The sequence below is a fragment of the Erpetoichthys calabaricus genome, chromosome 8 (genome assembly GCF_900747795.2).
Source record: "Erpetoichthys calabaricus chromosome 8, fErpCal1.3, whole genome shotgun sequence".
NCBI classification, from domain to species: domain Eukaryota; kingdom Metazoa; phylum Chordata; class Cladistia; order Polypteriformes; family Polypteridae; genus Erpetoichthys; species Erpetoichthys calabaricus.
In genome coordinates this window covers 178,886,104-178,898,030 of record NC_041401.2, presented here as the reverse complement: position 1 = coordinate 178,898,030, position 11,927 = coordinate 178,886,104, and the positions used below count along the sequence as shown (strand labels likewise).

General features: G+C 43.5%; 1 protein-coding gene across 1 annotated transcript in view; it reads right to left on the bottom strand.

The window, feature by feature from the left end:
• Positions 1 to 762: 762 nt before the first annotated feature.
• Positions 763 to 11,927, bottom strand: part of epha2b (eph receptor A2 b) — an 81,409-nt gene continuing 70,244 nt past the window's right edge. The window contains exons 14-17 of the mRNA XM_028807920.2: positions 9,709 to 9,858; positions 9,187 to 9,380; positions 7,115 to 7,270; positions 763 to 2,703 (exon numbers count right to left, since the gene is read on the bottom strand). Coding sequence (XP_028663753.1) covers positions 2,595 to 2,703; positions 7,115 to 7,270; positions 9,187 to 9,380; positions 9,709 to 9,858 — 609 coding nt within the window. The 3' untranslated portion in view covers positions 763 to 2,594. The remainder of the gene's footprint in view (positions 2,704 to 7,114; positions 7,271 to 9,186; positions 9,381 to 9,708; positions 9,859 to 11,927) is intronic.

Sequence of the window (11,927 nt, the reverse complement as noted above, 5' to 3'; positions counted from 1 at the left end):
TGGATTATGCAACTCTAATAAATATTTCCTATCATGGACGTTTATATATTTCTTGCTGTTTAACAGCTTTGGTCTATGTAGATGTCCCGTTCTATCAGAAAAGTTCTCCACGCTTCATTAAAAACGTGAGATTATTTTTTTTTCTCAGCCATCACTACGAAACAGTTCAAGTATAAACAATATATTTTTTTAATGACCATATAATGTTTAGTGGTGCTGCTTTTCACCTCTGGAGACCTAACTTTAAGTCCTGACTTATTTATTCACAGTATGTGTGGAATTTGCATGTTCTCCCCTAGCTTCTCATCAGGTATTTTGCTTTTTATTCCCACTTCCCAATGACTTGACTGTTGGTGACTAAACTGGTCCAGTGTCTATGAGTGGGCATCTCGTCTAGAGGTGGTTCCAGCCTAGTCTCCAGTGTTAGCATGACAGGCTCCTAACTGAAACTAGAACAAGGTGTTACTGACAAAGCTGACAGCTTTATAGAAACACAGCCTGATGAGACATGCAGCTCTGCGGGTGTGAAGTCATAATAAATTACAGAAGAGCTGAATGCTGCAGGTGTGCGAAAATAAAATAAAAATCAGCGTATTTACTGACATTCACTATTACAGGTAAGATACTGGGCAGCCCAGACCATCTAAAAGTGCTCTGAAACCACCATATTGGAACGATTATTTTATTAGTGTATTTAGATCTCATCATTTTGAGGTTTTATTATAAGTTTTGTATTATCATTCCTAATTCTTATTGCTAATTTTTCCACTCATGCTTTTCATTTTCTGAATTGCGAGGAGACAGATCCTATCATTGCAGCATCTGAGGCAAGACAGGAACGGGGATGCCATTCGATCTCTGGGTACAGTTACTGGCGCACTGAAATCTTAAATAATCAATTAATCCATTTGTTACTAGCTCATGGGAAGTCAGGACCTATTACTGACTTAAATAATGGTCTACTAAATAAGTACATTCAGTCTGTCCATGTCGTATCCGTTAGCTCAGCCAAAAGGCAAAGCTCTCAATTTACCAATCGCCTTAACGTTTTCACCCTCACCTATGGCCACAAGTTTTGGGTACTTGATCACAGATAGAAGCGGTGGAAATTAACTTCATTCTTGGGGTGTCTGGTTTCAGCCTTAGAGATTGGATGATGGGCGAAGACATTTGGGGAGAGCTCAAAGTAGAGCCGCTATTTCTCCACATCGAAAGGAGACAGTTGAGGGTGTTTCAGGCATCTGATTAGGATGCCACCCTGTTGAGGTGTTTCAGGTGTGTGCAACCCGGGAGAAGACCTGGGGGGGCACATCCAGAACACACTGGCCTGGGAATGCCTAGGTATCCTCCTAATGAAGAAGATGAAGGAGATGACGGGGAGAAGAGACGTCTGGGCATCTTTGCTTAGACTGCTACCCCTGCAACTAGAAAATAGATGGCCGAGTGAACAGTCTGACCACCCCACGTTCTCCTGAGCACGGACTTGGCAGCAACCCAGGAACAGGAGGGCACCCTCACACACATCAGGCTTGTTTTCGTATGTTGGAGGAAAAGCAAAGCAGCATGAGAAGAAGCCTCATGGACACGGAGAGAATATGCAGACCCCATAAGTGTGTTTTGATCAATTGATGCTCCTCTACTAATCATTCTGCATTCTCTTCTCATACTACCTCTTTCAATTACTGATTTGTCTTTCCACTTCCTTCCTTCCTTCCTTCCTTCCTTCTACTGACTTTATACTGACTGTAATTTGAGGCCTCAGTGATTAGTGTCCATTATGAATGGTTCTACATTAATTAACTGAAGTGGTATAAAATACTTTTTTCTGATCCCAGGTAAAAAACATAACACATACATCATCAAATTCTACATAAATTATTTACTAAATAAATTATTTACATTTGTGCATAATCTATGTGCATATATTTAAAAAATAACACGGAGATTCTTAGAAGTGATGCAGATGGGATCTGCTGACCAGCGGAGCTTAAGGCATGATTCATCTCCTACGAAATGAGTTGCTGTAGCGATGCCCAGCAGCCATTTATTAGTCTTGAGGGCACAAAGGCACCAAGCGGAAACCCATTTGCAGAAAAATGGAGGCACTTTATATCCAAAAAAAAAAGAATGGGGTGGAAAAGGCCACCCACCAATCAAAGCAAAAAAAAATAAAGTGTCGGAATGAGACACGGGGTGGCACAGGTGACGCCAAGTTTGAGAAGACCCCGTGCGTCGTGGGCTTGCTTGTTCCAAGTTCCCAATCAGGAATGTTGGAGTCTTAAGTTGGGAAAAAAAGAGGATTTGTATCAACAACGATGTGGCCTCCACTCGAAGATCAGATGCGGGTCTAGAGCATGGCTACAACTTCAAAAAAAAAATAGAACTCTTCTGCATGTCTCTCATTTTTATAGATAAATAGAAATCTTCTGTTTCAAGTTTATAGGCAGTGCCATTGTAGGAGTTGGGCTGACTCAGTCCTCTCTGATCGGAAACAGCCAGTTTCTGTCTCTGGTCAGCCACCCTGAGGTATGAAGCAACTGGACCTGAACCTCCTGCCTGTTTTCCAAGCACCGGAATTGGGCGTATGCTGGCATCTACACTGCGAAGACGCTCATGGTGCTCGTCTGGTCCTTGAGACTCACAATGCTGTAGATGATCCTTTTCAAGTGGCCAGGCAGTCGGACACCCACGTTACGAATATCCCTGAAAGACACAAAGAAAGATCGGACTTACCAAATGAGCTCAAACCAAGCCAAGCTGCTGGTTAGTGGGGAGGCACAATCAAACCCCACGGTTCGTTGGCCAACAAACCAATATTATTTTTATTGTGCCTTTAATAGCAAACATTGTCATGAGGCAACTGTGGGACTCCGAACATGAGATCTTGTGTGCTGCTAATCATGTTGTGACTCGAATGGGGGCTCACCATAAAGGCTGCTTTGTAACAAACATTTGCAATTTTCATATTTTTATGAATATGTAACGAGAAAAAAGTGACATTTTTCTCACTTCCAGTTTCACGTTTTCTTGCACATTTCCAGTGTCTCCTGCTCCTCTGCCCAAGTTACACAAGCAGAAATCTGCCCCAGTCTGTCCTTCATGTGGCTAATAAAGACTGCTGGCTTGAGTGGTTCTTCTGCTTCCAGACACCAGTTTTTCTGGGACCGGGACCCCTAGACAACACTTCAGGGGATGTGCTGTGCCGTGATCTGGAGGTCCTTTCCCTGGCTGATGTGTAATTCCTGTTAGGTTTGTTCATTGTGTACTGCAGTAGTCTCAAACTCCGGTCCTGGAGGGCCGCAGTGGCTGCAGGTTTTCATTCTAACCCTTTTCTTAATCAGTGACCTGTTTTTGCTGCTAATTCACTTCTTTTGAATTCATTTTAATTGACTTGCTCATGAAGACTACAACCTCTTAATTGTTTCTTTTTTCTTAATTAGCAGCCAAACAATAATGAGATACAAAATGATCCAGACATGACCAGTAAACTGTGATCATCACACAATATCTGAAAATAAAGAAAGGCGAAGGTCTCAGGAATGTCGTTCTGCTCAGGTCCACAAAACATTTTAACGGTGCTCTTAGAAAAGAGAAAAGCAACAGTTTCGTAAATGTCTGATAATGCACCGTGAGAGCAGCAACAGGCCACGGAATTAAAGAACGGGTTTAATTAAACGACACAAATTGGCACCTCATTAAGCAACTGGTTGGAGTTTGAGGCCCTGACTTAGTTGGTCTTCTGTTGGCTCACTCACTTCAAATTTCATTTCTGTTTGTGTGCCAATTAAGGAAAGAAATAAAGCAATTTAGAGGAACAATGAAGAAATTCAGGGGAACAAATCTTAAAAAGGCAAGTCAATTAAAATGAAAGGTAAAGAAGTTAATTAGCAGCAAAACCAGGTCACCAATTAAGAAAAGGGTTAGAATGAAAACCTGCAGCCACTGCGGCCCTCCAGGACTGGAGTTTGAGACCACTGGTATACTGTGTCTTTAAGTACTGTGATATATTTGGGGAGCCCTAGGAGGCGGGGCCACCCTGATGTCACAGCTGCTGGGACCACTCTCAGCCTTTACATCGAGGAGAACGAGAAGGTCCAAGTAGCGGGTCATTGAGTTTGTTGGAGGTGTTATTGTGAGTATTGCTTCTCTTTGTTTTTGTTTTTTTTCAATATTTCATTTTTCATTTTGGATTCCTGATGTTTGGATTTTGTTTTGGGACTCGTTCACCTTAAATTGCCTTTTTACGCTAATCTTTATATATATATATATATATATTTATGTATATATATATATATATATATATATATATATATATATATATATATATATATATTTGCCCCTTTTCCTTCATTCTAAATAAATTATTGTTTGGACTTGTCTTATCAAGCCAGATGGTTTGATAGTTCATCTTTTTTGAAAGATATTTTTGTACATTTCTTGAACATTTTAAGATGTTTTGAACTTTTAAAGCCTTCTCCACAGACTGCCTGTGGAGTATGGGGTCTGGCTGCCAAAGGGTGAGACTATGACTGGGCAAGTAGATGAAGGTCACAGCCTGTTTTGTGGCTCTGTTAGGAGGCTTCACACCCCTTTTTGCCACATTTGCTGCATCCATGGGTTATTGTGAGCATAAATAATGAAGATGACAAAGAGATAGACCATCAATCAGAGCTAAAACAAGAAATATGCAAAGCAAAGAAATCCAGGAGGCAAGACGGGTTGAGAACCAAGTGATGACAACAAAGTCGAAACTGCAGATCAAATCCTAACACTCTAGGCTCACTTAGGAGAAAGCCGACTACTGGTAAACCGAGCTGTTGAATATCTACCTAGGGATACCAAGCTGTGTGATCACTGCCATATTTATACCGTAAGGACAAACATGTCTCCAGTAGAGAAGAACACATCACGTGATTGTGTCATGTAAAAAAATAACACAAGACAGTAACAAAAAGCAACCACATCAAAACAAAAACTAAATGAAAAATTAAATTCAACATACAAAAAAAAAAAAAATTTTGAAAGTGCTAAAAGTCCACCCCAGAGCATCATGGGAACTATAGAAATAATAAAAGTTAGCTCCATATGTGCAAAGCATACAATTATTCAACTTAAAATAATCTATATGAGCGCATCACTCTCATTTAAAATTATCAAAAATGTTTCCAGGGCAAGATCCAACCTGCAAACGTTGCAGTGGAGCTCCAGCCTCACTGGGTCACATGTTTTGGGCCTGCACCAAATTAACATCACTCTGGACCAAAATCTTTAAATGCCTATCAGATAGCCTTGGAGTCACAATCCCTCCTAATGCATTAACAGCTGTGTTTGGTGGGCTTCCAGATGGGCTTAAAGTGGAGAAGGACAAACAAACTGTAATCGCTTTTACTACACTGTAGGTGCCACATGGGTTGGACGGACATCCTGGCCAGGATGGGGAATAGACCTGGAAGGAAGGATCGGAAAAGGTGAACCGACACCCCATTAAAAAGAGAAAATGTGGATGGACGTTTTTTACTCCCCCCAACATGCTAGATGGCAGCAGCCCTGGGGTTCTGTGCACTATAAGGAACCAGCAGGGTATGCCAGGATATGTAGTCCGGCAGAGCAGCCCTGCTGGGGTCTCTGAGTACCACGAGAGGGCGCTGTAGGGAGACAAGCTCACTATTATGGATTTCCGTCAGGCAATCACCCTGGCACCGGTAGTACTCCCGGGTCTGTAATAAAAGGGACTGCACTCCCTTATTCAGGCGAGTCAGAGCTGGGAGGTAGAGAGGCAACACTTAACTGGAGGAGGGCAGTGCGGTGGTGAGAGAGTTATTAGGGAGGAGAGGATGACTTGTGGGTTGTGCCTTTTGTACCATATTGGAGGTATTTTTTGGTTAATAAACAACCTTTATTTGAACCCAGGACTGTGATTCTGTGTTCATGTCGGGGTTTGGGCTTGCTGACGCTGGGTGTCCATCACAGCATGTAGGCCTTTCTTGCTCGACTGGAAGAATCCTAACTCACCTCTTTTAAGTCAGTGGGTAACTGATGTTATATGCGATTTGAAACTGGAAAAAATCAAATTCACACTTAGAGGATCCGTTCAAAACATTTTCAAACCCTGGCAGGACCTAATCAATAACATTTTAGAATAAGCACTTAAATTGAGGAAGCGGATTCTCTTATTTTTATTAGTTTTACACTGCTGGCCTAGCTCTCTTTCTCATGGGTGGGAGTTCATTGATTCAAATTTAGTTTTGTAAAACTTGACTTGCTTGCATGGAATGTTTTTTGATTTTAAATACATTCAATAAAATGTTAAAAGCAAAACAGAATCATAACAATGCCGGACCATACGCTAAGGAAGAGCTGTCATAGTAATGGAGAGAAATTTGGTGGTCAGACAGCAGTCTTAGCTTGACATACTGTAACTCTGGGTGACACCTGACTGTCATGTAGAAGGACAACGTCAGGGAGTCAAGTAGCCGGACAGCCCTCACTGGACTGTGTACTGAAAGTGTCACTGCTGGGTTGTCCATATGGGAACTGTGACTTGCCCATTGTCATATCTTCCCGTGGTAGGTGCAGGGTCTTATGGACATTCTCATAGCTGGACAGCCCACTCTTCTTGGCTCACTGGAGTAAAATCCTTGTGCTCAGGGCAGCATTATCATGACTCACAGATTGAAAGGTGTATGGAAGATGCCTTAGTGATGTGCATTTGATAGATAAATAGATAGATAGATACTTCATTAATCCCAAGGGGAAATTCACATACTCCAGCAGCAGCATACTGATAAAGAACAATATTAAATTAAAAGAGTGATAACAATGCAGGTATACAGACACACAATAACTTTGTATAATTTTAACGTTTACCCCCCTGGGTGGAATTGAAGAGTCGCATAGTGTGGGGGAGGAACGATCTCCTCAGTCTGCCAGTGGAGCAGGACATTGACAGCAGTCTGTCGCTGAAGCTGCTTCTCTGTCTGGAGATTATACTGTTTAGTGGATGCAGTGGATTCTCCATGATTGACATAATTGATATTTGGCCAAAATACCTGGCAGTCAAAGAGGAAGGCCATGCTGCACAACACACTGACAGGAGCTAAATGAATATACTTACTCTGCCTTCATCTGCACCACCTGGTCCATAGACGTGACGCCGGCTGACAAGAAGTTCTCACAGTACTGGCTCATCTTGATCGACTCCAGCCACTCCGCCACTGACTTGAAGGGAGTTCCATCAGACCCGCTTGTGCTGGGAAGACGGATGGACACGCTGCAGGTAGACAGAAGTTGCGATGTTCAGGTTGCACATGGGAAGAACATAGATGGATAGATAGATAGATAGATAGATAGATAGATAGATAGATAGATAGATAGATAGATAGATAGATAGATAGATAGATAGATAGATAGATAGATAGATAGATAGATACTTTATTAATCCCAATGGGAAATTCACATTCTTCAGCAGCAGCATACTGATACAATAAATAATATTAAATTAAAGAATGATAATAATACAGGTGAAAAAAACAGACAATAACTATGTATAATGTTAAATATTAACGTTTACCCCCCCTGGTGGAATTAAAGAGTCGCATAGTTTGGGGGAGGAATACTGCATATACATGCAAACAGAGGACTGCACGTAGCATTATCCCAATGTGAACATCCATCCATCCATTATCAAACCCGCTATATCCTAACTACAGGGTCACGGGGGTCTGCTGGAGCCAATCCCAGCCAACACAGGGTGCAAGGCAGGAAACAAACGCCGGGCAGGGCGCCAACCCACCACAGGGCACACACACACCAAGCACACACTAGGCACAATTTAGAATCGCCAATCCACCTAACCTGCATGTCTTTGGACTGTGGAAGGAAACCCACGCAGACACAGGGAGAACATACAAACTCCACACAGAGAGGACCTGGGAAGCAAACCCGGTTCTCCTAACTGCGAGACAGCAGCGCTACCCACTGCGCCATCGTGCCGCCCCCCCAATGTGAACACTGATCTTTTAATAATAATAATAATCTGATTGGATTCTCTTATCATGCTGACTCTTCTGATTGTTCATTCTCTCTCTCTCTCTCTCTCCCTCTCTTTCCTCACTTCTTTCCATCCAGATCTTCCATTTCCTGTCTCCATGTTTTAAGTTAGTTTTCATGAGTGTAATTTGTTGAGTTGTTGATAACAGACATTGTGCATAGTGCTATATTAACTGGCTGGCTGCTTAGTGGCTTGGTACACTTTTGTTTTTCAAATCTCACAGATAAAAAACATAACACAAGCATCATAAAATTCTACACAAATCAATTCTAAATATATTTTATATGTATTGTCACACGTGCGCATGGGAGGCAGTCTAAGGGTTTAACATAAGGTAAATCACAGAGACAGGGGCTGATGAACAGCTTTCTCCCTCTTTCCAAGACCTTCAGAAGGGAAGACCAGCTAAAGCTCTTCCTACTTCCGGGGCCAAACCACACCTTCCTGCCTACCTCACTACCCCTCCTAATCCTGCCTCTTTCTGCTAAGAAAATTTAAAGAGCTGCCCTCCACTCACCAGTTCAGCCTATAGTATGTTAATATCTTAATGACGCAGTCATTGTTAGCAGGGGGCAGTCAATATAAGAGGTGGAATCCCCAAAACTTTATCTTTTCTCCTCTATTTTGTTTGCAGTATGCATAGGGCCTGGGGGTATTGTTACACAACCATGTGGGAGGCCCCACCCCTTGTATGTCTGTATGGAAGGCCAAGGCCCCTTTATTGGTCTATGATGCTCCACATTCACCATTAAGCCTGTCTCTGAGTGTTCATCCTTCATATTTTCTTATTAGTCTCAAAGCTTCTTCTGATTTGCCAGAGTTGTGCCCTCTTCAAAAGACTACCCTACTCCAACTCTAAGGCCACACCCTTTTACCAAATAAGTTCAAAGGCCTCATCCTTCCCCTCCCACTCTGGTGAGGCCCCGCCCCCTCAGCTCCCCTGCATATCACTTGAGGGCGGCAGCAGCAGCAGCAGCAGTTTAATGACTTTTATGAGTTGAATGGCCAGCATAACAATAGCATGGGGACTAAATGAATTCTAGAAAGACAGGTAGCTGGAAGGACACTGTTGGCTTTTAAGGGTCTGCCCAGTCCACTCCTTATCTCCAAGCCACTACCTTTCTAAGGTTTCTTACCGTGGGTCAAAGTCAGCAATAGCTTTCAGTGAATCGGGATTCATCATCAGTTTTTCCAGGAGGCTAACAATGTCGGGGAAGCGGGGCCGCTTGCTGCGATCTTGCTTCCAGCACTGCACCATAAGCTGAAACACGGCTGACGGACAGTCCATAGGAGCGGGTAGCCGGAAGGCCTCGTTTATTGCCTTCATCACCTGTGAATCAGTAGGAAGAAAAGAAGAAGCTCAGTCAGCTTGTGAACAGCATGCAATGAAACAAATGGCTGATAACTTGGAGGAATCAGTCACTCTTCCCTGTCAGTGTTTGTCTTTATCCTTACAGATCTTCCTCATCCTCACATGACCAGAATTTACTCTTTCCTAAGATGTCCGCACACTAATAGAAGCATTAAAAACATTCTGTATGTAGAAGAGCTTGAGTGCCCACATCTGCAGGGCCATATTGTTACACTCAAAGTCCACACAGCAAACCAGCACTGTGAAGCTGCTGGATGAAGAGTCTCTAAGATGGCCGGCAGCTCACCTCATGGTTAGACATGTCCCAGTAGGGCCTCTCCCCGTAGCCCATCACTTCCCACATGACTATGCCGAAGCTCCAGACGTCGCTTGCCGAGGTGAACTTCCTGTAGGCTATGGCTTCTGGAGCTGTCCAGCGGATCGGAATCTTGCCTCCCTGTTTAAAGGAAAAACCGATACAGTAAGAAAACGAGGGGAAAAGACGATGATGTCACCAGCTGACGTGAGGCTGGGGTGAAACAGAAGAGCAATAGCAGTTATGACACTGAGCACATTCAGGAAAGACATAGAAATATGAAACAGCCGACTCATGGAAATGGATAACAAACTAGGCTGCTAGTTGAGCAGCAGTGTGACCTCGTGGAGAAGACTTGGACCACAGGGATGCAGGTTCAGTCACGCTGTATGACCCTAGATAATCTGTCAGTGGTCCCACTGTGAAGACAGATTTATAGTTCTGCAGGTACAGCATAGCTTGACACGCACCTCCTCCAAAAATGTGGCTATGTGTCATGTTGACAAGATCAGTGAGCAGCCCCCACGACTCCAACCGGCCAGTTTGGTAACCACGTATCTCCAGTAACGCATTTCCATTTATCTTCTGCTACTCTGAAGTACACATGGAGCAGATCGAGGAAAGACTTGCAGATGAAGTTAGAAAATATATACTTTTATATGATATCTCATCAAAGACAAACAGAGGGCAGCCGGCTTGTGTAGTATGAAATGTCGGCTAACATCGGTTTGGAAATCGGCGAACGTAGGAAAAAGTGGAAAAATGTGAGAGACAAATTCCTATCGAAAGAAAATGTCTAGCAAGAGAAGCAGTCACCGTGGAAGGGTGCAAATTACCTGCCTTTGAGTGGATCTTTTGCTTTTCCCGTGTGCTACAAACAGCAGCAACTAGCGTTCAGCACGGTGTGACGTGACCCAGAAGTATAAACTCCATTTGATGGCATAGCCTAATGTGTAGCGGCATATCTGGATGCGGGAGGATCAAATTGTGGAAATGTTTTATACTTAAAAGGTGTTTTGGGTTGATAGTCTGCCCATGGTAACGGCTTCTCAGATACTGGGGAGCCTTCAAATCATCAGATGGAAAGATCCAGTCGTCGGAAAGGGTGGCCCAGTACAGACTCTCCTATAAAACAGTCAGGATTGGGCAGGCGGCTCCAGGACTCTGAGTGTGTCTGTTATCACTGACCGTGGACACCATTTTCTCCATTGATGCTGCCGGCTGAAGTTTTTGGTTTCCTCTCCTCCACAACAACATTAATATATAAATGTAATAAATTATTATGATTATGTCTCTGATGACTCTTCCTATGAAGTCAGTAGATGGATTGGGAGAGCGTGAGGGGGTCATGAGGTCAGCAGTAAGGGGTGTGTGATTCTCCTGATATCTCTGCAAAAGGATGAAGGTGCAAGTCTTTAGAGTCCTGGTGCTTCCTGTCTTGCTATATGGTTGCGAGACATGGATGCTATCCAGTGACCGGAGATGAAGACTGGACTCTGTGAAGGAAAAATGAACTGCTTGCAAGCTGCTACGGGTTAAAAGCTGACAAAGCTGTTTTGCTCTAACGGCAGGTTATTCATACAGGCGCCAGTCATAAGACAGGGTGCAGTAAGCTGACCGAAGAGAACTTCCTCTTTAGGAATGCATCTGTTAGACACAGGAAAGATGACCTTTCCCTCTTTAGGGCCCCATCTGACACGTACAAAAAATAGAAATGGTTGGCCAATTTGCGTAATATAAGATGAAATACTTAGATAAATTATATTATGCTTATTGATAAGGGAAGTGGGGGGGGATATAAAGCCGATCGAAAAAGGAAATCTGCGCTCTTCTACCTTGCAACGCATGAATCCATGTCTTCACCGGTGCCTGAATAAAGACGGATTGATTAAATTATTCCTGTCTTCCTCGGGGGTTTCTTCCACAACTCCTTCAGTACTGTGTCTCTACGGAGAATCCTTGGGTACCGTTGGTTTGACTTTTTCTTGTTCCCGGAGTCCCGAATGAGGCACATTACCTGCATTGTGAAGGAGCGTCAGTTACGGCACTATGGCCACGTGGCGTGATCTGGCTTGCAGGACCCTCATTGTTGAGGACCCGAGTGGCTGGACCAGGCCAAGGGGACACCCACAAAGCACCTGGCTGTGGTAGATAGAGGGTCATTTCCGGAGAGTGTGACTGGAGCACGTGTCTGCCTGGGGGGTTGCCAA